General features: G+C 33.4%; 2 protein-coding genes and 1 non-coding gene across 3 annotated transcripts; 1 reads left to right on the forward strand and 2 right to left on the reverse strand.

Moving 5' to 3' along the window:
• Positions 1 to 11,636: 11,636 nt before the first annotated feature.
• On the reverse strand, positions 11,637 to 21,908 carry LOC146944970 (uncharacterized). The gene has a single exon (XM_085743358.1). It carries the CDS (start codon positions 19,332 to 19,334, stop codon positions 17,640 to 17,642), a length of 1,695 nt encoding a protein of 564 aa, XP_085599484.1. The 5' UTR covers positions 19,335 to 21,908; the 3' UTR covers positions 11,637 to 17,639.
• On the forward strand, positions 19,390 to 19,495 carry LOC146944971 (small nucleolar RNA R71). The gene has a single exon (XR_015029511.1). It is a non-coding gene; the product is annotated as a small nucleolar RNA R71 (small nucleolar RNA).
• A 1,654-nt stretch (positions 21,909 to 23,562) lies between the features above and the next one.
• On the reverse strand, positions 23,563 to 24,168 carry LOC146944972 (uncharacterized). Its single transcript, XM_085748008.1, has one exon. The coding sequence runs from the start codon at positions 24,166 to 24,168 to the stop codon at positions 23,563 to 23,565; it is 606 nt and encodes a 201-aa protein (XP_085604134.1).
• Positions 24,169 to 25,852: the final 1,684 nt, after the last annotated feature.

Raw genomic sequence — 25,852 nt, forward strand, 5'->3', positions numbered from 1 at the left:
ACCCAAGTGTTATTCTTTTGGGTTTAGCTTAACTAAATTAATTTTAATAATATTAAAATAAATTTAGAAGCAATGTTTGGGAACATCTATATGATAGATTAGAGTAAGGAGTTATTCACTCAAATGATTTGAAAGTTGTATGAGATACAATTGGAAGAAGTTCCTACCTAAATAACTGAGTTTTGAGTACAACCCCCGTTGACTTAAAGCAAGGTGAAATATGGATTTCAACCCACTAGAAAATCTTCCAATGAGATTTTCCGATTCAAATGTTGAAGGTCATTTGTTTTGAGTAAAATAGTGGGAGCATATTTAATTAAAGACCTAATTAAATATGTTTTTCAATCATGATACATTTATTTTATTTATTTATTGTATTTAGAATTTCTTCGGCATATACATTTTTATTATACTGTTAAATGTTCTTATGAAGAACAAAATCTTCAGAAAGGAGTTTCTGAATTGGTACAAAATTAAGAATTGTTCTTAAGAATAAGAAAAATTGTATAATTTCGAGCACCCATTTCCTAGCAACTTTCCATATCTAAGTTCGAAAAGAATGCTTGTCAGAAGCATCAGGCCGATTGAGTGGATATAAGATATCTCATAGTGGTAACGACAATGGATAATGATATGATCATTAACCTCAATGTTATAACTGCGAGATAAGATAAAGAGTTTCAGCCTATCAAGTAGATGTAAACGGATAAGAATAAAATTCAAACTTTGTTTCTCTACCTTGGAAGGTTAAACATGGTTGGTAAATAGGGAAGAAATTATTTCAAAAGTTGAAAAACAAAACATTGCTCGTAGTTTTGAAAGAGTCAAAATAAGAAAGAAGTAAGACTTCTTATTTACCCATATAGTTATATAAAGTTAAATTTCTAATTCTGCATCAGAAGTATATGATACTTGATGATTAATCTTATATTTGTTGAAATATAGAGTTTTAAAGAAGTAGAACATTAATTATAAGTGAAGTCCACCTACGTCTAGAATGGAACAAATAGTTCCATTGACTATAAGAGCTTATGATTGGACTTAAACTTAACTTGATATGGAACCAAATAATTGTTATTAAATTCCATATAATATAGAAGCATTATGTCCTAAATCTTGTATTGACAAGAGAAGGATTGTGTAGTTGAATAAAAGACAAATGTTGTCCTATTATCCAAATAATGTTTTCTATACAAGTGTGTTAATCAAGTAATGGAATTGAGTTCCATGATCTTGATAAGCTGATCTATAACATATGAAAAAGGATCAAATGATATTTGAACCTTTTGTATATCATTGGCATTACTGTTTAGTACAAACAGGTGTGATTCACATTTCCAAAATCCGTGGATATGAACTATTGGACTCATTTGATTTTATATCATCTGAAGGATGTGAGTCCCAACTGTCAAAATATATTAGTATACCGATCACCAACAAAGGTGAAAGGACACATAATCTATTTGAGTTGATATACATATCAGGTGTATATGAAGCACTAAACATATTTGCTAGATATTTTGTTTCTCTTACATCATCTAACATTACTAATTAATAGTAGATGAGCAAAGTGTTTTTGCACGATGCAAGAAATCTTTAAAATTGTTCAAAGAGTTTAACAATGAAGTAAAAGGAATAAGTTTAAAAAGTATAAAGACCATACAAGTAAGCGTGATGGTATATACTTAATTAAGGAGTATAATGGTTATTTATATGTCATCATGTTTAACATGACTCGATCTAAAATAAGATTATAACTTCGTGACTCTTGTAATATCTTTATTTACAGTTATTCTTTACCCACAACAAGTTCCAATTGAGGTAATCATAAAGACACCATATTTGATATGGAGGTAAAGTACCTAGTTTGACTTTATGATAATTTGGGTTATAAGGTTTATTAGATAAACAAAACTTCAAATTAAATGAATGTATACTTGTGGAGGTTCCATTAGGAAACTAGAGGATACTATATCTACATCTTCTTCATTTTGACAAAAGTTGTTTGTCGCTAGAACTGGAGTATCCCTTTTCAAGGAGTATGGCTCTGCAAGAACTAGTGGGAGTGATGTAGAACTTGAATTAAGTCAAGTACCACAAAATACATGTTTCTCTAAGAATGGAACATGAACTGATTCAACAAAGGGTTGTTGGTAAATCGGTAGTTCGAGTAGCACATGATCTAGATGAGTCTGATATGTCATAACACTAGGATGAGAAACATGATTTTTTTCATGACTCAACAAGGTGATATGATCCTCATGGAAGATGAGCACCTGACTTACTAGAAGGTCACAAATGACCTTATTTTTGAGAAGTGGCTAGATGCCATGGGATCTTATAAAGAATCCATGTACACAAACCATATATGGATATTGGTTATATCATCCAAATTAGTATGACTCATAAGATGAATGTGAGTTTTCTTATACAAAACTGACAACACAAACCATATATGGATATTGGTTATATCATCCAAATTAGTATGACTCATAAGATGAATGTGAGTTTTCTTATACAAAACTGACATGGATGGTATTATGAATACCTTTAAGATATGATTGATTGTAGAAGGTTTCATGCAATTCATGATGCATATCATGACGAAACCATTCCATCATCATAATGCTTAAATCTAACGATCCTAATTCCGATTGTTGTATAATACATGTTCTAGAAGATGGATAACGAGGTTGTATTCCTTAATTGGAATAACCTTATATATGTATTTGATATATGTAGGATTTCTTTAATCCAAATAATACTAGAAAGGTAGATGTATTATAAAATTCATTTATGAATTAGAGAAAACTTCTCGAAGTTGAATTTTTTTTATTTTATTAATGAAGTTTTATGAAAACTTTTATTAATAAAGAAATCTTGTGCACATAAGGAGATTAGTGGGAGCATTGATGTTAGTTTGGTGGAGTATGTGGATGACATACTAGTCACCAGAATAATTCATCCACACATGTAAGACATTGTTAGAAAATTATTTTCAATATGTACCAAAATTGATTATAGTGTTCGACACTAGAATACATTCAAGAATATCCTTGGATGTCTTAAAGGACTATGGATTGTTTCTTGAACATGGATGAAAGAAACATTGTAAATGAGTAACATTGATGTTGATTTTCATATCGGTATACAGTATATCCAAATCGTAATTTGGAATAGATGTTATGCTAGGATATCAACTATGAAATTTGTAAAAGTACAAGCTTCAGATAGTTTTTGTTTCTATTACAGATGTCAAATATATATGATTTAGATTGTTTAGCTCATATCTGAGTGAAAACATGTGTTTCTTGCGTTGTGGATTCCATTGATCTCGTCTGAGGTAAAATTGGTTTAAATCTTGCAAGCAATGAAAACTTGATCTCGCCAATGATCCAAATGTATACGTTGACACTTCAATTTCTTTTCGATAGAAAATCAAAAGTGTAAATTGAAAGTAGTGTAGTCTACCAACATAGGAAAGGGTTCCTTATCTACTAGAATAGTATCATGCCCAAAGTGTGCTTGATGCTAACACTTGACCAATAGATATTAAGTTAATATTTGATTGGCTTTTAGTGCTAGTGGGAGATTGTTGGAGTAAGCCCTAATAGCCAATCTATGTTGATTGGGTTTGGCTTTGTATCATGATATTGATATAAGTATATATTATGAATATATAATAATAAGGCATTTCTTTATTGATTTTGTTTTGTCTCAAAATAATAAAGTCCCTAGAATAGTTAGTCTGTTTAATGGAACATTAAGTATAACTTAATTGTGAGACCCCGTTAAACATAAGGAAACTATTCTTAAAGTATCTGTAGTCAAGCTTTATTGAGAAGTGTGATATCATTAAAGCATAGAGACTATTATGTGGGTAGACTGATGATCACATCTCACAGATCATGGATAAAAGAGTTATCAAGTCTTCACATAGATATAAATATTAGGAGTAATATTTATATTGGATTGACCCGCTATGAGAATATTACATAGTAAAAGTTATGAAAAGTGTCATAAGATATTCTCATAGTGATAGTGGTGTATTCGACCCTTCGACTTGAAACCGCTATGTACCCTAGATGTTGGAGTCGAGTGCTTTGTCACCATTCAAACGTTGTCCATAACAGGATGACTACAAAGTTGGTTGATGGGTACTCCATGAATCATGTTGAGGGACATGAGTGACCTAGATGGAATTTGCCCCTCCTACATAACAGGAGAAATGTCTACGGGCCCAATATTGAACTAGACAAGGATGACACGGTCTATGCCTTGTGTTCAATATAAACATGAGGGCAAAAGGGTAATTATACACATGATCATTATCACAGAAAGGTTTCGTCAGATCACATGACATTCTCGTCACTTGGGTAGCAGTGATGTGTTGCCAGATACTGCTCACTGTTTATGATATTAAATATGTGATTTAATATTATTGCCAACGTTATGAGAACCTATAGGGTCACACACAAAGGACAGATAGATGAGAGAAATAAATAAGTAGGAATTATTAGTAATTAAATAATTAAATATGATTTATTATTTAATTTACGAAAAATAGAGAAACGCGGTCCACCGTAAGGTACGATGTGTTTAAGTGAAATATGGTGCACCGTAAGGTGCGGAGTACTTAAGTGCTTCTCTTGCTGACCACACAAGTGATTCTATAAATAGAACCCTTGTGTTGAAGCATGACTAACTTTTTGGTTGAAACACTTAACCTAATTCTAAAAGTTAGAAACCCTGGCCGCCGCTCTCTAAACCTAGTCTCTCTGAATCCTCGTTGAAATTGGCTAGCACCGGTCATCGGAGAAGTTCTGTTCGTGTGGACTGAGTAGAGGCATTGTTGCTTTGCTTTGCTCATAATCAGAAAGATTTCTGCTACAAAGGTTCTGCTCTTCAAGAGGTAAACACATGAATCTTAAAGTGTTAAGTTTCTGTTTGATTTGTGATTAATGATTTAATCAAGATCCGTTTCAATGGGATTTCTTCCGCAAATAGGATTAAAATTTTGAAAAACCCTTCTTAAAATCCCATCATTATGTATGTGATTAGTTGCCCCTTTTCTTGCCATGCTTACTAAACATGTTAATACTTGCTATATGAGTGTTTAACAAGTATCCTATGATCAAATATGTTCCAATATACTTAGAGATACTTGGTTTGAGGTTTTTGGGCTTAAAATACCATTTTTACAAGTTCTGGACTGTCACAACTCGCCACAGCGAGCTAGTACTCGCCATGGCAAGTAAACAGCACAGAACAAATGTTTTACTCGCCTCGCGAGCAAGTTTACTCGCCTTGGCAAGTAAACAGCACTATCTACCCTATGTGCTCATTTCAGGCATATTTGACGTTTTGGTGCCGGATTTTCTCGTGCAGTCTTTTATGAAAGTAAACCCCTCAAACCAAGGTCCCATATGATGATCTCTTTAAAGAGGCTTTCTCAAGAATGAAGCAATTATTTAACATGCTTAGTGATGCTTGGCAAACTAGGGATCTTATGATATGAATTGGGGTAGCAAGATTTCATTAAGCAAAGGGAAAAAATTAGAGCCTCGACATAGTTGTCGAGAACTAGCATGTTTAGAAAGAATCCCTAGAATGTTAAAACGCGAAGTATATCCTCTTCGCACATGATCAAGAATGATATAGCAAGTATGTTAACTCGCGGTTTGATTAGTTAATCTCTCCACCATGATTAAGAATGTACAAGCATGAACAAGTATGAATTTACCGCTAATCGGATCGATCAAGGTTCCGAGGTAAACATGTAAGCATGATTAGGTCTAACCTACATGAACGACAAGACCATGATTAATGTAATGTACGTTGCATATCTCTTGCTATCCACACCAAAGGGATACAAGGGGTTCTCGTAATGAGAACGATTCAAGCTGTAAGGGACCCGCATGTCACCGAGTAAACAAGACGTAGGTGTTCGTGTCTCTTGTTATCCACATCAGGGGGATAAGAGAGGTTCTCGACTCAAGGGGAACGGTTCAAGCCGTAAGGGACCCGCACGACACCGGGGAGTCCGATGTACGTACATCGGTCATGTATGGGATTGTTCTCGGGGTTACTCCACCCGATGCTATCCGTAAAATGAATCAAGATAATAATTGTTTGTTCAATGCTAACCTAATGAATGAACTTATGCACGACCATGTATGTTATGTTTATGATTATGTTCATGATTATGTAAGAATGATTACATGTACGGTCAAGTTAAGGGCAAGAGCATGAGATGTTATAAGACAAGTACAAGTCATGTATAGAACAAGTAAAGAATATGAAACCGATGACGATCTTAGGTTTCCCCTAATCGTCCAATTTAGGTTCGTGTCATGATTATGTTATATTTAGGCCTTGATACGTAGAGCGTATTCTTGGCAATGCAGTCCTAGATTCCCTCTCGACCGCCATGACACGTATAAGAAGTGAAGCCTATAACAATTTGAGATGAACCTATGACGGGTTTAGCATTCACTACTGTCTAGGAAAGCATGACTACACACGTATAATCAACCGCCAGGTTGTATTGTAGACATGTGGTGACCGTAGGTTTCCCCTGAGGTTACCTATAGCCTAGGATTTAGGGGAACTCACTGAGACATTATGTCTCATCCCAATCCTTATTTGTTTCAGATAATCAAGTCGGATGCCAAGCTAGTAGCCGAATGGATGATTCAACAAGTGATCGTTCGTACCCGCAGCAGGATGAGATGGATAGTCAAGGATGTACTTATTATTCTTCAGAAAAGATGAGTTGTATTATCGTTGTACGAACGCATGTTGATGTATAAATTATTCATTCAAAGTTTTATTATTGTAAATTTTTAATGTATCCAGTACTAAACTAATGCACATGTTAGACTTTCTAGATACGTCTAGTATGGGTGTTACAATTACTCTCTAAATCTCAAAAAAAATCTCTAATCTCTCTTAAAAACTCTCTAAAAACCCAACCAAATTTATTCAACAAAATCACAAGTAAGTAAATCATAGTGCTATTAACTTATGTTTTAGTTGTTATAAATGTTTTTTTTTTGTAGTTTTTGAGTAGATTTTGAATAGTTTTTTTTTTTTAGTTTTTGAGTAGCTTTATATGTTATAATTCATATTTAGAGTAGATGTAAGTTGATTAGTTTAGTTAAAATGTTTGTATGATGTTTATATTATAGTTTAGAATTTTAGGGTTATTTTTAATTATGGTGTTTTAGTTGGTAGGGAAATGCACCTTCCAACTACAATAATTATCTTACTAATTCAAATTTGTTAAACGGCAGTTCTCAAACATTCACCCGACATTCCTATTGTTCCTTTCAAAAGATTAAATTATTGTTAGGCTGGTTTAGATGAAGGTATTAAAGTGTCAAGGAATGGACCTCATTCTTTTGACACTTGAATACCATCATTTAAACCAATCCTAACAATAATTTAATCTTTTGAATGGAACAATAGAGACGCCGGATGAATGTTTGAGTCCTGTTGTTTAGCAAGTTTGAATTTACCCCATTTCAGAGGTAAGACAATTGTTGTAGTTGGAAGGCTCTACCCAAATGTAATGTAATGATAACACATATTTAGGAGTTTTATGTAATGTAATGTAACCTTTATTCGAAATTATTCACTACCCGACTTTAATCGAAATTATTCAATACGCGACTTTAATCAAAATTATTCAATACACGATTTTGCTTCAAATTTAATCAATACGCAATTTATTCAAAATCTTCTAAGATTAGGGTTAATATGTGTTTACCCCCTGTAATTTGGGCGAGTTTCGGTTTTCCCCCTGTAAAAAATTTTGTTTGAATTGCACCCTTGTAAAAAAAAAATTTCCGGAAAACACCCCTCCCCCTCCAACTCAGCAGATTCGCTGACGTGGCTCTGACGTGGCGCTGACTTGGCTTTTTTTTTTCATTTTTTATTTTTTTTAAATGGCCAGGTGTAAAAAAAAATGCCACGTCATATTTTTGTTTTAAAAATATTTAAAAATAAATTTTAAAAAATAAAAAAATCTAAAAAATAATAAAAAAATTTAAGTTTTTTTCCAAAAATTTAAAAAATAGAAAAATAATTTTAGAAAAATTAAAAAAAACATAAAAATATTCAGTTTTTTTTCCAAAAATGTAAAAAATCAAAAATAATTTTCAAAAATAAAAAAAATAATAAAAAAATTCAGTTTTTTTTACAAAAAATTTAAAAATCGAAAAATAATTTTAAAAAAATTTCCACGTCATATTTTTTTTTTCAAAAAAAATAAAAAATCGAAAAAAAATTAGATTTTTTTCAATAATTTAAAAATTATAAAAAAACTATTAAGATTTTTTTGGAAATTTAAAAAATTAGAAAAAAATCAGAAAATATAATCAGATTTTTTTAAAATTAAAAAGATTTTTAAAAATTCTGGAATTTAATTTTCAAAATACAAAAAAAGTAAATTTTCAAAATTAGAAAAAAAAGGTCAGATTTTTTAAAAAATATTCTGGAAAAAAATTAATTTTTAAAAATTTGAATACAAATTTAGAGGTTTTTATAAAAGTCGTGGAAATTCCATTTTCCCTATAATTAAGCTCTTCATTAGAGGAGGTAGAATTCATAAATCATAAATCTTATAAAATCTTTCCACGACGATGACAAAACCCTCTGATATTATTTGAGAATAAAAATTCTTATTATAGCCCCAAAACGGATTTTTGTTAGAATCATTAGGCAAAAAAAATTTGTGGAATGAAATGATTTTTTTCCCAATATTTTATTAAAATTGTGGTATAAAATTTTCGAATAAAAAATCTGACTATTTTTCTAATTTTTAAAATTTTTGAAAAAAAATCTAATTTTTTTCGATTTTTAAATTTTTTGGAAAAAAAAATATGACTATTTTTCTGCTTTTTTATATTTCGGAAAAAATCTTAATATTTTTTCTGAATTTTTTGGATTTTTAAAATTTTGTAAAAAAAACTGAATATTTTTATGATTTTTTGGATTTTTTTATTTTTTCAAAATTATTTTTCGATTTTTTAAATTTTTTAGAAAAAAAACTGAATATTTTTATGTTTTTTTGGATTTTTCTAAAATTATTTTTCGATTTTTTAAATTTTTGGAAAAAAACTTAAATTTTTTTATTATTTTTTGGATTTTTTTGTTTTTTAAAATTTATTTTTAAATATTTTTAAAACAAAAATATGACGTGGCATTTTTTTTACACCTGGCCATTTAAAAAAATAAAAAATGAAAAAAAAAGCCAAGTCAGCGCCACGTCAGCGAATCTGCTGAGTTGGAGGGGGGAGGGGTGTTTTCCGGAAGAAAAAAAAAATTTACAAGGGTGCAATTCAAACAAAATTTTTTACAGGGGGGAAAACCGAAACTCGCCCAAATTACAAGCCATTACATTATTTAATCATCTCCCTCGTCGCTTATCTCAATTGGGTTGTCCCCGACAGCCCCTGGGGCACCTTCTTTTGGTTGAGGACCAAAATAGCATGTCCTCCCGCTCCTCCTCAACCTCGATTGATTGCACACCGGCACATTCAAATCCTTCTATTTTACAGATCTATCACAAACAATTTTGTGACATGTCATAGGCGATTTTTCTTTCTTCTTCTCATCACCCTCATTTTTGTTCAACTGAACGTTACCCTGATTCTGATTCTGAGACATATCTACATAAAAAAAAATTGGCGATCAAAACCTAAACTAAACAAAAATGCCATAAAATCATAAAATCAAAACCTAAACCTAAACCTAAACTATCATCTAAACCTACACCTAAACCTAAACCTAAATAATTCTAACAATTCTACAACAATTCATCAAAACCTAAACCTAACAATTCAATAAATCTTCTATAACAATTCATAACAACCTAAACCTAAACTATCCTAAAATCATAAAATCAAAACTTAAACCTAACCATTCTAACAATTTTAACATGGCTACAACAAATCGTCAAAACATAAATCTAAACTATCATAAAATCAATAAAACCTCTATAATCGAAATTTAACAAAAAAAAACTAACAATTCAATCACAAAACAGAAATGCAATAGGATTCAAAAAACTTACTTGTATTTGTGCTTGAAATTGGCTTGGAATGGCTTATGCTTTGTGAAATTCGCACCTATGGAAGCAAAAAAAACGCAACAATGGAGTTTTAGAACTCTTATGTTTGTTCTGTTCTTATAACAGATCTTCTGCAGTTAACTGCCTAAGTTTTCCTCTGCAGTTAACTACCGCCGGTTCCTTCATAATTCGGCAGTTAACTGCCGAGGGGGCATTTGAGTAATTTACATGTGTTTTCAGCCTAAACAAATTTTGATACAACAATTTTTTTAGTTATGTGTTTGGTTGCTACAATTGCTGAAACCTTTCTTTTAAATGTGAGAGACAATAAATTGCATTTGAGAACATAATTGTAAAATATTGCCCCGTCTATCCTTAAATCTCTGTAGAATAGATACCTCAAAAGCATTGTCAATAGTCTTAATAGCATATGTTAACTTAGTTTCGATAGTCATAATGGTAGTTTTTTTTTTCTTTCAATAGTCATATGGACAAATGAATGATTTAAGATTGTAGAATAATGGAAAATTCTTTTTTGAAAAATTATACTTAAGAAACATTTCATTTGTCTTGAGAGACAGGCAACTCAAAATTTTATTTCACCAAGATATATTCATTAATTACTCTAAGAGTGTATTTAGATGGAGAAATGTTTTGTGGTAATGTAATGTTTTAAGGGAATTCAAATACATTGAGATGAATTTCATTATTTGGATAATAATTTGAAGAATTTTTAAAATGATGGAAATTCATGAAGTACTTTGTTCAAGTAAAATTTAGAGAATTTCAAATGATACCTTCAATATTACAATTCACCCTCCCAAACCCCCAACATCATAGAAGTGATTTGGCATCCCCCATCTCCCAACTAGATAAAATGTAATACTAATGGTGCAGCTGCAGGAACTCCATCCATGGCTGCTTGCGGAGACTTGTTCAGAAATCAGAAAGCTATCTGTATAGGATGTTTTGCTCATAATTTAGGTCCAAGTTCATCTTTATTTGCTGAATTACCATGTGCTATATGCAGGCAATTGAGATAGCACACAACAATGGTTGGTTACATCTCTGGCTTGAGAATGACTCCTTGCTGGTCCTTCCAGCTTTCAAGTCAGTTTCTATTGTGCCTTGGAGGTTAAGAAACAGATGCGACAATTGTATTACCTTAGCAAGAAATTACATAAATCTTATTGTTACTCATATCTTTAGAGAAGGAAACTTTTGTGCTGATAAATTAGTAAATATTGGGTTAACCACTAATACCTTTATCTGGATGAATGACATTCCAATTCAAGTTAGAGTATATTTCACCAGTAATAGACTTAGATTACCTTACTTTAGATTTGTAAACTTCTGAAAGGTTTTGGTATATGTCCCCCTTTATTCTTGTTTTGTTATTTTCTTTTAATATATAGTTGATGCTTTTTGCATCAACAGCCTTTATATAAAAAAATAAAAAATAATGACACCTAATAGTTAAGAATTTCAAATTTCTTCATTGTTATAATTTTTCAAATTTTGCATTTTGGAATGATATTTGTAAACATGTGAAGGATAAATGTTATAATCAACGCATCATTGGAATGATATTTATAAATTGAGAGGAATTCGTCGACACTGGATATGGAATTGACGATAATTTAAATTCAATCGTCAAGAAGAGTGGACAAAGTTTATGGGAGGACAAAAATAGCAATAACAGGTTGTTTGTCATCTTCTAACTTTTAGGCACTACATATTCGAATCATGTAAGAGTAATTGCCCTAGAATTTGCGTGTTAGTAAATGACTCGTTATGGTGTGTTTCTATCTATAAACTATTTTGGCTTTTAATAGCACAATTTTAATAGCGCTTTTGGATAAATGCTATTAGAAAAGCAACTCAAAGGCTTGTAATAGCACTTTTTAGAAAGCGCTAAGAAAAACATGTTAAAAACTGGGTTAAATAGCGCTTTCCCACAAACGCTATTATTTTGGTTCACGGTAATAGCGCTTTTCCGGAAATGCTATTGTTGGAGGGGGTATCTATAGCGTTTTTCTTGATGAACATTAAAAAAAAAAAAAAGGCGGATGTGTTTTTTTTCATTTTCGCGCACAAAACTAAAAACCCAACACTCACACTCTCTCTCCCAAAATCCACTAAGTCAGAACCAAATCCACCTTCCTTCTCCCAGAACTAAAAACCCATAACACTCTCTCTTCATTCACCATTAACTGAAAATCGAAACCAGCTTCCTTCTCCCAAAACTGAAATCCAAACCATCTTCCTTCCATCGGTCGAAATCCAAGCCAGAAATCCAAACCAAAACCAGCTTCCTTGTTCGGTCAAAATCAAAGTCAGAATCGAAGTCGGAATCGAAGTCATTCGGTGGTCGTGAAAACTCTCTTCATTCCTTTGCTAAAAACATTGCCTCTCTTTCTTCTTTGGTTAGATCTTCATTCTCTTCTTTTACAGTTCCATTCTCTCTTCATTTTTTTTTAATCGCTGTTTTTTATGCTTTGTTGTATGTTGATGGTGTTGTTGTTGTTGTTGTTGTTGTTGTTGTTGATTTTGTTGTTTAATGAATGATTTTGGGAGTGTGACTGTTTGGATAAAGCTAGGGACTGGCGTGTGATTTTGGGAATTTTTCTTTTAACCTCGAGGGCCTGTTTGGGTAAAGCTTTATTTGATGCTTGTATAAGTTGTTTTCAGCTTATTTTCATAAGCTCTTCTTGATAGCTTATGAAAGTAGTTTATAACTTATTTTAGCTTTTTTATTTTTAATAGAAACAACTTATATAGAAGCACTTATATGATATACATTTATGCTATAAGTGCTTAATAAAGTAATTTATCCAAACAAGGCCCTGTTTTTATAAGCTAATAAAAGTGTTACTCACACAATTGTTTTAAGTTTGTATGCCAAAGACTAAGTCCCTCTTAAGTAATCCAGTATTGCGACATCACCATATGCTCACATGCCTTCCGCCCTTGTCTTGTCATGTTACAAATTGTCTGACCATTAGCATATATAGCATTAACAATGGCCAACAACATTCCCACAATCATAATTTTCTTGTTTGCCTCCATCTCTTTCTCAAATTTTCACTCTTAATTTCTACTATAGTGTTGTAATAAAGTGACAGTTATATATATAGGATGTGAAACTGAGCATTGTTGCAACAGTCAATAAATTTTTATTTAGAAGTGTACGGTGGCTAATTTGCAATACTATAGGCCATATATGCTCTCTAATTAAGTGAATGAACGTCTTCACTGTTAGAAATACACTAGTATATATTACCTATAATTAATTGATGACAACTGTTACATTGTAACCTTATATACTACCTACCTCATAATTAGGATAACTACTAATATACTATAAGCTTATATATTACCTCATAATTTAATTTTTATAGCTACTGGTCTAATGTATTATTATTTTCACATAAATGAGAAACTCTTTCTCGCCATAATTCTTCATCCTCACTGCAATTTTTACAATTATCAACTAGCCAAAACTCAATATTAATATTTCTTAAAAATTTGGCACACCTTAAGAGCATCCACAATATAGATACTCATTTTTTAGTAGCTAAGTGGGTCACACTTATACGAATCAATCAATTATAATCTTGCTACTTATATATTATTTTTCTACTAGTATAGAGTTAAATCACTTCTTTCTGTTATGAAGGAAGACATTGTTAACTGATAATTTAACACTTCTTACATAATTTGATTGAATCTTTCGTAAGCTGCATTATATATAATTGATACATTATTGAAGTTCATGTGTTCAGGGAAGTTTTTTTTATGCCTATAAGTAAACTAAAGACCAATAAGTTAATAAGTTTCCTATATAACACTTACATGGCTTGATTGCATTTTCCTAAACTGCGTTGTGATTGGGAAAGCTAGAAATGGGCGCATTTTTAATAACGATAATGCCTTGTGGAAGGAGTTAGTGGAGGAAGTTAAGGTGATGTCTTGGCTATGGTTGTTAGGTAGATTTAATATCCCGGCGTGTATGTACTACGAGTGGTGTTGGTGTCCTCGGGAATGTTTGATGAGGTGAGGCTGCTGTTTCTCCTATTTTGGTGGCTGGTTTGCTGTTTTCTGCGGTGCTGGTTGTTTCTGGACAGAGGTTGTTGCTGCTGTCATGACAGTTCAGCTGTTTTGCTACTGCAGTTTCACTTATGTGGATGCTGTCATGACAGTTTAGCTTGTCTTGGCTGTTGTTATCTGTTTTTTTTTTTTGCGGATGCTGTTGTGGTGTTTTTAACTACATGTTCGGCTGCTTTTTGGAGTTATTGTAAACTCGTCTAGTGCTGAAACTTAATTAGCCAAAATGAACATCAGCACTTGTTTTATTCAGATGTTAATTGTTAACTGATATTTGTTAGTGTATAATAGGATTAATCAATTGGAACTAAAGACAAGGAGCATCTGTCGTGGCCACCGTCGTTGTATCTGTTTTTGTGTTTTGTACATGAGCACTTATATGATAAGCATTTATGCCTTTATCCTATAAGAACAACTTGAAGTTTTGTTGAGAAGATTGAAGTGATAAAAAGACTACCTTGTTGTATGGCATAATAACTTGTTTTTATTCTTTTATTGTCTTTGATTCTCATTTTTAATCTTAATTATTCTTAGTGTTATTGTCCTTGTTAACAACATTTTTTTACAGGAAATTATAAACGTAGTGTGACCCGCATGCGAGTGATTCACAAAGATAAAAGTCGTGGAGATACTATTGAGGTAACTAGTTGGTCTTGATAAGATTTGCCGATTTCATTTTGTATTGCTGAATTGATAACCATTTTCGTACTTCAGGTTCATTGGAATGCTAGAGGTCAACCAGTTGGGAAAGAAAGCCAAAATTTTGTCAGTTACATTGGAGTCATTTTTCGTCGGATGGTTCCTATTAGTATGGAAAATTGGAGAGCTCCTGAAATGAGACTTTACAAACAAAAAGTTTTGGATGAAATTCGGGTAAAACACAAACTAAAGCTAGTTGAAAACCTTTCATTATGTTTATCTATTTATATTTGGTAATTAATGATCTCTGTCATCTTGCAGAAAGTTTACATATTTGGCAATGAGCACGAGGATCATGTAAAAATGGAAGCTGGGAAGTTGTTTAGAGCATACAAATCCACATTGACAAGACTCTATGTGAAAGATAAAAATCGTGATGATATTGAAAAACCTCTGGCTGATACGTATCCCCACATAGAACAAGAGCATTGGTTTATTATACTGTTATAGGGCTTTCTTATATTGGTTTTCTGTCACAAACTCTGTTGTTCTTCTATTCCTATTTTGGGAGTGTGCTGTTTGGTTTTTTATGTTTCTGTTTTTCTGTTTTGGTCAATGTTCAGCTTTGAATGCAGAATTAATAGTAGCGATGGTAGCCATAGATCTGGCTCATATGCATCATTGGCATTCTTTGGCTGGAGACTGCTAGTTCCTTGGAGCTTAAGAAATAGGTAGGATAACTGTTTTTTTTTTTGTTGAATAGCTTCAGATTTCAGGTTACTCATATATATAGAGAGGGTAAAAAATGTGCAGACATATTAGCTAACATTGGTCTTGCTTTGTCCTCACATTTCTGGTACAATGATTTGCCTCTCAGATTTTGGCAGAATTTGCTAGGAACAAGACTGGTTTCCCAAATTAGTGACAGGGCCGCAAGTGCACGGCTGTTTCGTTTTAGTATAAAAAGGGATGTCGTATCCACAAAGACCAATTTAACAAGTACCGAAGTTCGATGTTACTTTGTTTATCTAAGGCGAAATCAAAATATTTTGGAATTTGCGCGGGATAAAATGAGTTTTAATTAATTAATGAGTAGAGGCCAAAACGACGGTTACCGTCAACTTCCGTCACTCAAGCAAATTGTTGCGCCAATTAAATGGTAACGAGAGAATTAAAAAACTTGTAGAATTTATCGAACAAGAGACAACGTTTGCTTTCGCAACACGTTGTCAGAACTCTTAGACACGTAACCCCCTACTTTCGTAGCGTATAATTACAGGCCTAAAAATTCCTTTTTCTAAATACAATAAACTCTTAATTAAAAGAAAAGAAGTGCTTTCGCTTTAACCTTGTCAATTAAAAATCTGAATTTTATAAGTCGGATATCGTTTTCGCTCTTTCGACGCGTAAACGATATCTCTGTGTCTCTACTTTCGTAGTAGACTTTTTGAATTACACAACAGAATTTTCAAAACAAACATTTAAATTCTCGTTACAATAAAAGGGGCACGCAATTTACATGAGTTCCGTCGGTACGACGGAACCTCGTTTCGGACTCAAATGAGACTACTCGCACATAATTATATTAAACATACAAACTGTTAATTGATTCATGCTAAAAGGAAATGAATTACCTGTAAAAATCTGGAAACTTTAATTGAGTATAAATTCCCTCGAACAATTTTGTCGCGGACTGCTATGGAAAGAACTGAACTGCAGAACTTAAACAAATAATAAAAGGATACAAACACCGTAAAGTATTTGTTCCATACAATAAGCCACGGCAAGTATCAACATGATAATAAAAACAAGCAGCACCGGTTATAAGAACACAATCAGAAACAGTAACCGAATTCAATAACAATGAAATTATGGAACAAGAAAGCAAGCTGCTAACTAATAATATCACTATAGTAGAATTTAAGCATCACAATAACTACTTCACTAGTAATATGTAAAGGCACGACAGTAATATGGAATAAGGGTTTGGAAGTAGTTACGTAAAGCAATTTAAATAAATGGCAAAAGCATCTATAGTAATATAATTGCAAAGGGAATTATAATGAAAAGCAATAACAAAATAATGGACAAGGAATTAAATTTTGATGAACAATGACACGGCAAATTAAAGTAGAAAATGAATTTCGATGAGTAGCTATATGAATTAATATGGCTGTTCTCACTGAAGACCTAGAATTAAACTGAATGGGAGATATTTTTCAGAACTGTATTGTAAACTACGGTGGCTATTATCAAAATACGACAGCTATCGCAAACAAGATGTTTTCAGAATTCTTAAAACTAGGAAGTAAGATGTGATCCCCTCCATTCTGATCTGCTGCATCCTTTTATAGCACTGAATTTGTAACTGAATCCTCAAGCTTGTGCCCAAAGATGTGGGAATTGATTTGGATGAAATCTCCAGTTTTGGAAGGAAGACTCCGTAATTTTGTTCCCTCAAACGCGTTTCCTTCATCTGATTTGGGTGTGAAATCAGCATGATATCATTAACCTTGGTGATGGGCTGTACTAGCTCAAGTTGCTCTTTGCACCTCCTTATTTCATTCTTTTACTTTTGACACCCTCGGTACCTGAAACACAACGAAATACTAGCCAGAAGACATGCAAAACACAATAAACGACCCCAAAATAAATAAAACTTAAACTATTTAGACAATATACCCTATTCCTCTCCTAAGTCGGCACTCACAATGACGGGTCGGTTAGGTCCTAGAACTTCATACCTAAGGTTTTTAGGTAACTCTTTCATTTCGACTTTCGGCTGCTCTTGAGTCGGAGTGGGAAGAAGGGTGAGGCATTAATTTTGATAAACCGAATTTACATCCAATTCTTCTTGATGGGGACTTGCCTCTTCTACCTTAGTTTCAGTCAAGGACACATCCATTCCGTCAGCGGGAGGTGGTCCTGACGCATGCTCTTTAATGCATTCATTAATTATATCAACTAAGCAAGCCTTGTCGTTAATGGAGGGGTTTTTCATGAATTTAGACAAGATGAACTCAATCTTTTCATCCCCGACCTCAAAGGTAAGTTTTCCTTTCTTTACATCTATGATGGCACCAACCGTAGCTAGGAAAGGTCTGCCTAAGAGGATTGGGATAGACGAGTCTTCAGTGATGTCCATTACCACAAAATCGGTAGGAATGTACAACTGGCCGATTCTCAACGGTACATCTTCTAGTATTCCTATCGGGTACTTGATAGATTGATCAGCCAGTTGTAGAGACATCCTGGTCGGTTTTAGCTCTCCAAGGTTAAGTCTCTCGCAGATGGAAAGGGGCATAAGACTCACACTAGCACCCAAATCACAGAGCGCTTTATCGATGACGTAGTTTCCAATAACGCAAGGAATTGAAAAACTCCCTGGATCTTTTAATTTGGGTGGCATCTTATTCTGGATGATAGCGCTACACTCTTCGGTGAGTGCTACTGTATCATCATCATCGATTTTTCTCTTATTTGTCAAAATTTCTTTTAGAAACTTGGCATAAGAGGGCATTTGAGTAATTGCCTCTGTGAAAGGGATATTTACTTGGAGCTTCTTCAAGAGCTCCATGAATTTCTTAAACTGACCCTCAATCTTTGACTTAGCAAGTCTCTGAGGGAATGGGATCGGAGGTTTGTAGGGGGGTGGAGGTACATATGGTTTCTCTTTTTCTTCCTCCACTCCCTCCTTTCTCTCTAAGATTTTCTCACTTTCAGTAGGCACCGACTCTTTCACAGCGCCTTCCCTTTCACTAGGGTTCCCTAACTCTTTTCCACTACGCAAGGTAACAGCATTCAGCTCCCCTTTTGGGTTTGGTTGAGGTTGCGCAGGGAAAGTTCCTGAAGGTGCAGCTGCTCGTTGTTGGGCCACTTGTGCAATTTGCGTTTCCAACATTTTGTTATGGGTGGCCAACGTGTCAACTTTAGATGCAAGCTGCTTAATCATTTCATTTGTGTGAATGTTTTGATTCAGGAACTCCTTGTTTTGTTGGGACTGTGACATGATGAAATTTTCCATCATCAGTTCTAGGTTAGACTTTTGAGGAGCAACAGGGGCTCCTCTTTGACCTTGGAAACCGGGGGGTGCAATGGGTGCAAGATTTTGCGCATAGGTGGGATTGTTATTTTTATATGGGAAATTAGGATTTCTTTGCCCATATGGGTTCCCTTGCGCGTAGTTTGCCTGGTTTGGATCGACTAACAGATGACACTCAGTAGAAGTGTGTCCAGGCGTCCCGCAAATCTCATAGTTAAGGGCCACAGCGGCCACGGGGGCAGGTGGAGTGATGGTTAGACTATCTATCTTTTTATATAGCGCATCAACTTTAGTGCTCAGATGATCAAAACTGCTAACCTCGTACATCCCTGCCTTGGGCTGGCCTTTTTCAGCTAAAGCACGTTCGCTCCCCCATTGGTAATGGTTCTGGGCCATATCCTTGATCAGGCCCCAAGCCTCAGTAAACGGCTTGTTCATTAGAGCTCCTCCCGCAGCGGCATCGATAGTCATCCTTGTGTTATACAGGAGACCATTGTAAAAGGTATGGATGATCAGCCACTTTTCCAACCCATGATGCGGGCAAGCTCTCAAAAGATCCTTGTATCTCTCCCATGCTTCAAAGAGCGATTCTCCGTCTGTCTGCCTAAAGCAGGTAATTAGGTTCCTCAATTGTGCCGTTTTGCTCGGCGGGAAATACCTAGCGAGGAACGCCTTTTTTAATTCATTCCATGTCGTTATGGAATTTGACGGTAGGGAATTAAGCCATGCGTTGGCTCTGTCCCTGAGGGAGAAAGGGAATAAACGTAAACGAATGGCTTCAGGGTTGACGCCATTCACTTTCAGAGTCTCAGCGAACCGCACAAAGGTAGCAAGGTGCAAGTTTCGGGTCCTCCGTTGGGTTTCCGGAGAACTGATTTTGCTGAATTATCTGCACTAAGGAGGGTTTGAGCTCGAAGTTATTCGCCGCAATGGCAGGGCAAACAATGCTCGTATGAGGCTCCTCCTCAGAAGGCACAGCGAAATCCTTCAGTGGCCGGTTATCGTTGTTGTTGTCGCCCATTTCTGATTGAGTCTCAGACTGCGACGGGGTATCGATGAACAATCGGCGCCTAGCTCGAAAGTAGCGCTCAATTTCGTCAACGTAGCTGACTAGATTTCCAACACTTCGGGTTTTTCGCATGCAAAGTTTTTTTTTTAAATAAATAAAAGGGCCTTAGTCTAAACGGAGTAACAACGGAGTAGTGATATTGCCAAAAATTGGTCCCCGGCAACGGCGCCAAAAACTTGACAGGGCCGCAAGTGCACGACTGTTTCGTTTTAGTATAAAAAGGGATGTCGTATCCACAAAGACCAATTTAACAAGTACCGAAGTTCGATGTTACTTTGTTTATCTAAGGCGAAATCAAAATATTTTGGAATTTGCGCGGGATAAAATGAGTTTTAATTAATTAATGAGTAGAGGCCAAAACGACGGTTACCGTCAACTTTCGTCACTCAAGCAAATTGTTGCGCCAATTAAATGGTAACGAGAGAATTAAAAAAACTTGGAGAATTTATCGAACAAGAGACAACGTTTGCTTTCGCAACACGTTGTCAGAACTCTTAGACATGTAACCCCCTACTTTCGTAGCGTATAATTACAGGCCTAAAAATTCCTTTTTCTAAATACAATAAACTCTTAATTAAAAGAAAAGAAGTGCTTTCGCTTTAACCTTTTCAATTAAAAATCTGAATTTTCTAAGTCGGATATCGTTTTTGCTCTTTCGACGCGTAAACGATATCTCTGTGTCTCTACTTTCGTAGTAGACTTTTTAAATTACAAAACAGAATTTTCAAAACAAACATTTAAATTCTCGTTACAATAAAAGGGGCACGCAATTTACAATAGCTCTGTCGGTACGACAGAACCTCGTTTCGGACTCAAATGAGACTACTCGCGCATAATTATATTAAACATACAAACTGTTAATTGATTCATGCTAAAAGGAAATGAATTACCTGTAAAAATCTGGAAACTTTAATTGAGTATAAATTCCCTCGAACAATTTTGTCGCGGACTGCTATGGAAAGAACTGAACTGCAGAACTTAAACAAATAATAAAAGGATACAAACACCGTAAGGTATTTGTTCCATACAATAAGCCACGGCAAGCATCAACTTGATAATAAAAACAAGCAGCACCGGTTATAAGAACACAATCAGAAACAGTAACCGAATTCAATAACTATGAAATTATGGAACAAGAAAGCAAGCTGCTAACTAATAATATCACTATAGTAAAATTTAAGCATCACAATAACTACTTCACTAGTAATATTTAAAGGCACGACAGTAATATGAAATAAGGGTTTGGAAGTAGTTACGTAAAGCAATTTAAATAAATGGCAAAAGCATCTATAGTAATATAATTGCAAAGGGAATTATAATGAAAAGCAATAACAAAATAATGGACAAGGAATTAAATTTTGATGAACAATGACACGGAAAATTAAAGTAGAAAATTATGAATTTCGATGAGTAGCTATATGAATTAATATGGTTGTTCTCACTGAAGACCTAGAATTAAACTGAATGGAAGATATTTTTCAGAACTGTATTGTAAACTACGGTGGCTATTATCAAAATACGACAGCTATCGGAAACAAGATGTTTTCAAAATTCTTAAAACTAGGAAGTAAGATGCGATCCCCTCCATTCTGATCTGCTGCCTCCTTTTATAGCACTGAATTTGTAACTGAATCCTCAAGCTTGTGCCCAAAGATGTGGGAATTGATTTGGATGAAATCTCTAGTTTTGGAAGGAAGAGTCCGTAATTTTGTTCCCTCAAACGCTCTGATATGGGTGTGACATCAGCATGATATCATTAACCTTGGTGATGGGTTGTACTAGCTCAAGTTGCTCTTTGCAGCTCCTTCTTTCATTCTTTTACTTTTGACACCCTCGGTACCTGAAACACAACGAAATACTAGCCAGAAGACATGCAAAACACAATAAACGACCCCAAAATAAATAAAACTTAAACTATTTAGACAATGTATTTTGCGTGTTATCAATTAGTACTTTTTGGAGGGTTTTGGTTTTATGTCCCCCCTCATCTTCATCTTTATTTTGTACTTTAATTTTATCTATTTATGGAATGAATTCTGAAGATTGTAATGAGATTATCGTGAGTGTAATTTGCTATATTCATATTTTAGTATCTTATTATAGCGTTTAATTATAGCATTTTTGTTTACAAATTTTAAAAAAAAAAATACGCAACTTTTATTAGCGCTTTTAGTAAAACGCTAAGAAACCCCTATTTGAGTAGAAAGGCTACGATAGCGCTTCTCAGAAAGTGCTAAGAAACAACTGTTAGAAAAACTACTTTAATAGCACTAGAATAAGGCTATATTAGCGCTTTTCTGAAAGCGCTATTGACATGTTGCTATTTAATAGCATTTGGAAAGCGCTATTATAGGCTCCTGACCTTTTATAGCGGGGGCTTTCTTAGCGCTTGAGAAGCGCTATTAAGAACCAAAATAAGTGCTATTAAAGAGGGTATTTTGTAGAAACAGATGCGACAATTGTATTACCTTAGCAAGAAATTACATAAATCTTATTGTTACTCACATCTTTAGAGAAGGAAACTGTTGTGCTGATAAATTAGTAAATATTGGTTTAACCAGTAATACCTTTATCTGGATGAATGAGATTCCAATTCAAGTTAGAGTATATTTCACCAGTAATAGACTTAGATTACCTTACTTTAGATTTGTAAACTTCTGAAAAAGTTTTGGTATATGTCCCCCTTTATTCTTGTTTTGTTATTTTCTTTTAATATATAGTTGATGCCTTTTGCATCAACAGCCTTTATATAAAAAAAATAAAAAATAATGACACCTAATAGTTAAGAATTTCAAATTTCTTCATTGTTATAATTTTTCAAATTTTGCATTTTGGAATGATATTTGTAAACATGTGAAGGATAAATGTTATAATCAACGCATCATTGGAATGATATTTATAAATTGAGAGGAATTCGTCGACACTGGATATGGAATTGACGATAATTTAAATTCAATCGTCAAGAAGAGTGGACAAAGTTTATGGGAGGACAAAAATAGCAATAACAGGTTGCTTGTCATCTTCTAACTTTTAGGCACTACATATTCGAATCATGTAAGAGTAATTGCCCTAGAATTTGCGTGTTAGTAAATGACTCGTTATGGTGTGTCTATCTATAAACTATAGTTTAGTTGTTAGTATAAAGGAATGGATGTACTTAGTCTACCTTTAAATTAAACATATTTAAGCTATCACAATTTAAGTATGTTTTTCACATTTTACTATTGTATGTGAAATTTGGTAATTATTGATCTCTTACATAAAACAAAAAATAAAAAATGGATTTCACCAAAACAAAACCCACCTCTTTATCCTTATTATTTTTGTGTAACACATGCAAATGAATGAAGGGAGAAAAAGAATAGAATCCTCAATAATGAACTCCCTCGTGACAATAGAAAATTACAATGAAAGACGACAATAAAATAAATGTTCAAAGAATAATGTTGTGTAGTGACATTGTAATAATAATAATTATAATAATAATAATATTATTATTATTATTGTTGTTGTTGTTATTATTATTATTATTATTATTATTATTATTATTATTATTATTATTATTATTATTGATAATCAAGTTTTTCAATTTGAGCTCAATTCAATTCCAAGTCCACCCTTGTGTTAACTCTATGGGGTACGCTTCACTCTATCCCGGATGGCATTCGCTATGTCCCCACAATTAGTAGCAAGGTCATTAACAAGTTTAGCATCAGCAGCAAAGGGTATATCACGATATTTGTCACTTTCAGCAAAAGCCTCTGCACAATACCTATGGGAAAGACTAATCGAGCCAAATTGGAATTGTGCCTCTTTAGCATTGTGCACTGCAAGGGCTGCAACGGCATTGGTTATAGAATCCGGCATCATTTCATACTGTTCCTTGCAAATTCTAAGTGATGAACTTACGTCTGGGTTGTCTGCATATTTAGGCATGAAAGATGTAATGATAGGTATCGTTTTATTGATTTGTACACTTGCTGCTTGAATCTCAACCTCGAGGGCTTTGTATATGTTGAATTTAGGAGTGGTTAATGCTTTTGGTAATATTGTTTTGAAACATAAACTTGGTTCTGTTACATTTTTGCAGATTGACCAAACACAAGCTTGGGGGGTGCGAACACCAATAGGTTTTTTGGTGGCAATAGCAATACCAATAGCATTTGTGGTGGATGCAAACAACATAGATATTGTCACAATGAGGAGAACAACGAGGTGGGTTTTGGTGAATGTCATTCTTTTTATCACTCTTTGTTCTCCTCAACGGGAGAGGAGGATGAGATTAGGAGAATGAAAACAAAAGGGTGGGTTTGGAATGGGGACATGTGAAGGGGTATTTGAAATTTTCAATATGTGGGTTTCTGCGGGTTTTTAGATTCAATATACCTAAGAATAGAATTTTATGTGTAACTGGTTTTATTGTTTTTGTTAATTTTATAATCAGTTTACGGTTTTATGGTGGATGTTATTTGATTTTAAGAACTATTATTATGTCCATTTATTTATGGGATTTTCTTACTTTCTTTCCTTTTATTTCGGAATTTGATAAGAAAAAGAAAGAAACTCCTCAATTTTAGGTTTTTTTTTTTTTTTTTACAAAAATCCTCAATTTTAGGTTGAAATAGCTGGAATAATTCAAACTATATGATTTTTCCCTAAGCTTTGCTATTGAAACACAAGTTCGTTGACACCGACAACAACACCAACTCAAAAAGCAAAGCACTAAGGGCCCGTTTGTTTCAGATTTTTTCCAAAAAAAAAATCTATTTTTTCCCTTAAAAAAATCACTTTTTTCATTTTTAAGTGTTTGTTTAGGATTTTTAGAAAAATCATTTTATCAAAAAAATCTATTTTGATCCTAAAATGAAAAGCTATTAGGAGTAGCTTTTCTCACAATCTATTTTTTTCAACAACAAGGAGATAACACATGTACATGTTAGAACTCATTTTTTTATAAAAATGGATTTTTTTGGATAGTAGGCAAACACAAATAACTTCAGGTTTTTTTAAAAATCTCTAAAAAAAATATCTCTAGATTCTTTTGACACAAAATCTATTTTTTTTAAAGCTGAAACAAACGCACCCTAAAACCGATATATGGGCATTGTGCACTAATAAAAGAGTAAACCAAATAAATACTATACGGTGTCGGATGTTCCTGTCTGCGTTCCAAAATAATTTTCCTTTTCTCTATGGAAGGTTCCTTTCGAAAGCATTGTGACGAAAGGAAAAAACTTAGCACAATACAAGAGTAGTCTGATAATATAAGAATACCATAAATGACGGATATAATTTTAAAATATTATTCATAAATAGTAACTACCTTTTTGTTTGCTTAGGCTGTGTTTGGTAACACAAATAAGCTAGCTTATAGCTTGTTGGATTAGCTTATAAGCTCGTTGGATGAAAACGTAACGTGTTTGGTAAAAAGTTTTTCTCATGAGCTTATAGCTTTCTGTGAGAAGCTATTTCAAGTAGATTTTGAGCTTATAACTTATAGCTTTTTATATTTTTCTTCCATTTTTTATAAAAATAAACTGCCCACTGGTGTGTTTGGTAAAATTAAGCTATAAGCTAGCTGATAAGCTAGCTTATAGCTGAAAAGCTAGCTTATAGCTGATGGCTGATAGCTGAAAGCTTATAGCTGAAAAGCTTACTGATTTAAATTAAAGTGTTTGGTAAAATTAACTTTTGAAGTTACTAATAAATATAAAATGACTTAAAGTACATGTATGTTTAAAGTATTATAAATTTAATTTATAAAAAAAATTAACTTTTTTTTACCCATAAATAATTTAACTAAAAATTTATCTTAATAATATTAATTTATTTCAAAATATTTTTATGGAAAGTTATTTCTTTGATTTATATTGGTAAATGTGTTCAAAGAAAAAAAATAATGATAAATATTTACTGATAT

Source organism: Medicago sativa, chromosome 2 (assembly GCF_051527215.1).
Source record: "Medicago sativa cultivar Bolivia chromosome 2, Bolivia_mono, whole genome shotgun sequence".
Taxonomy (NCBI): Eukaryota; Viridiplantae; Streptophyta; class Magnoliopsida; order Fabales; family Fabaceae; genus Medicago; species Medicago sativa.

Excerpts from the sequence above, each read along its gene's own strand:
- LOC146944972 (XM_085748008.1), bottom strand. The coding sequence starts at position 24,168 with ATGACATTCACCAAAACCCACCTCGTTGTTCTCCTCATTGTGACAATA.
- LOC146944970 (XM_085743358.1), bottom strand. The coding sequence starts at position 19,334 with ATGACTATCGATGCCGCTGCGGGAGGAGCTCTAATGAACAAGCCGTTT.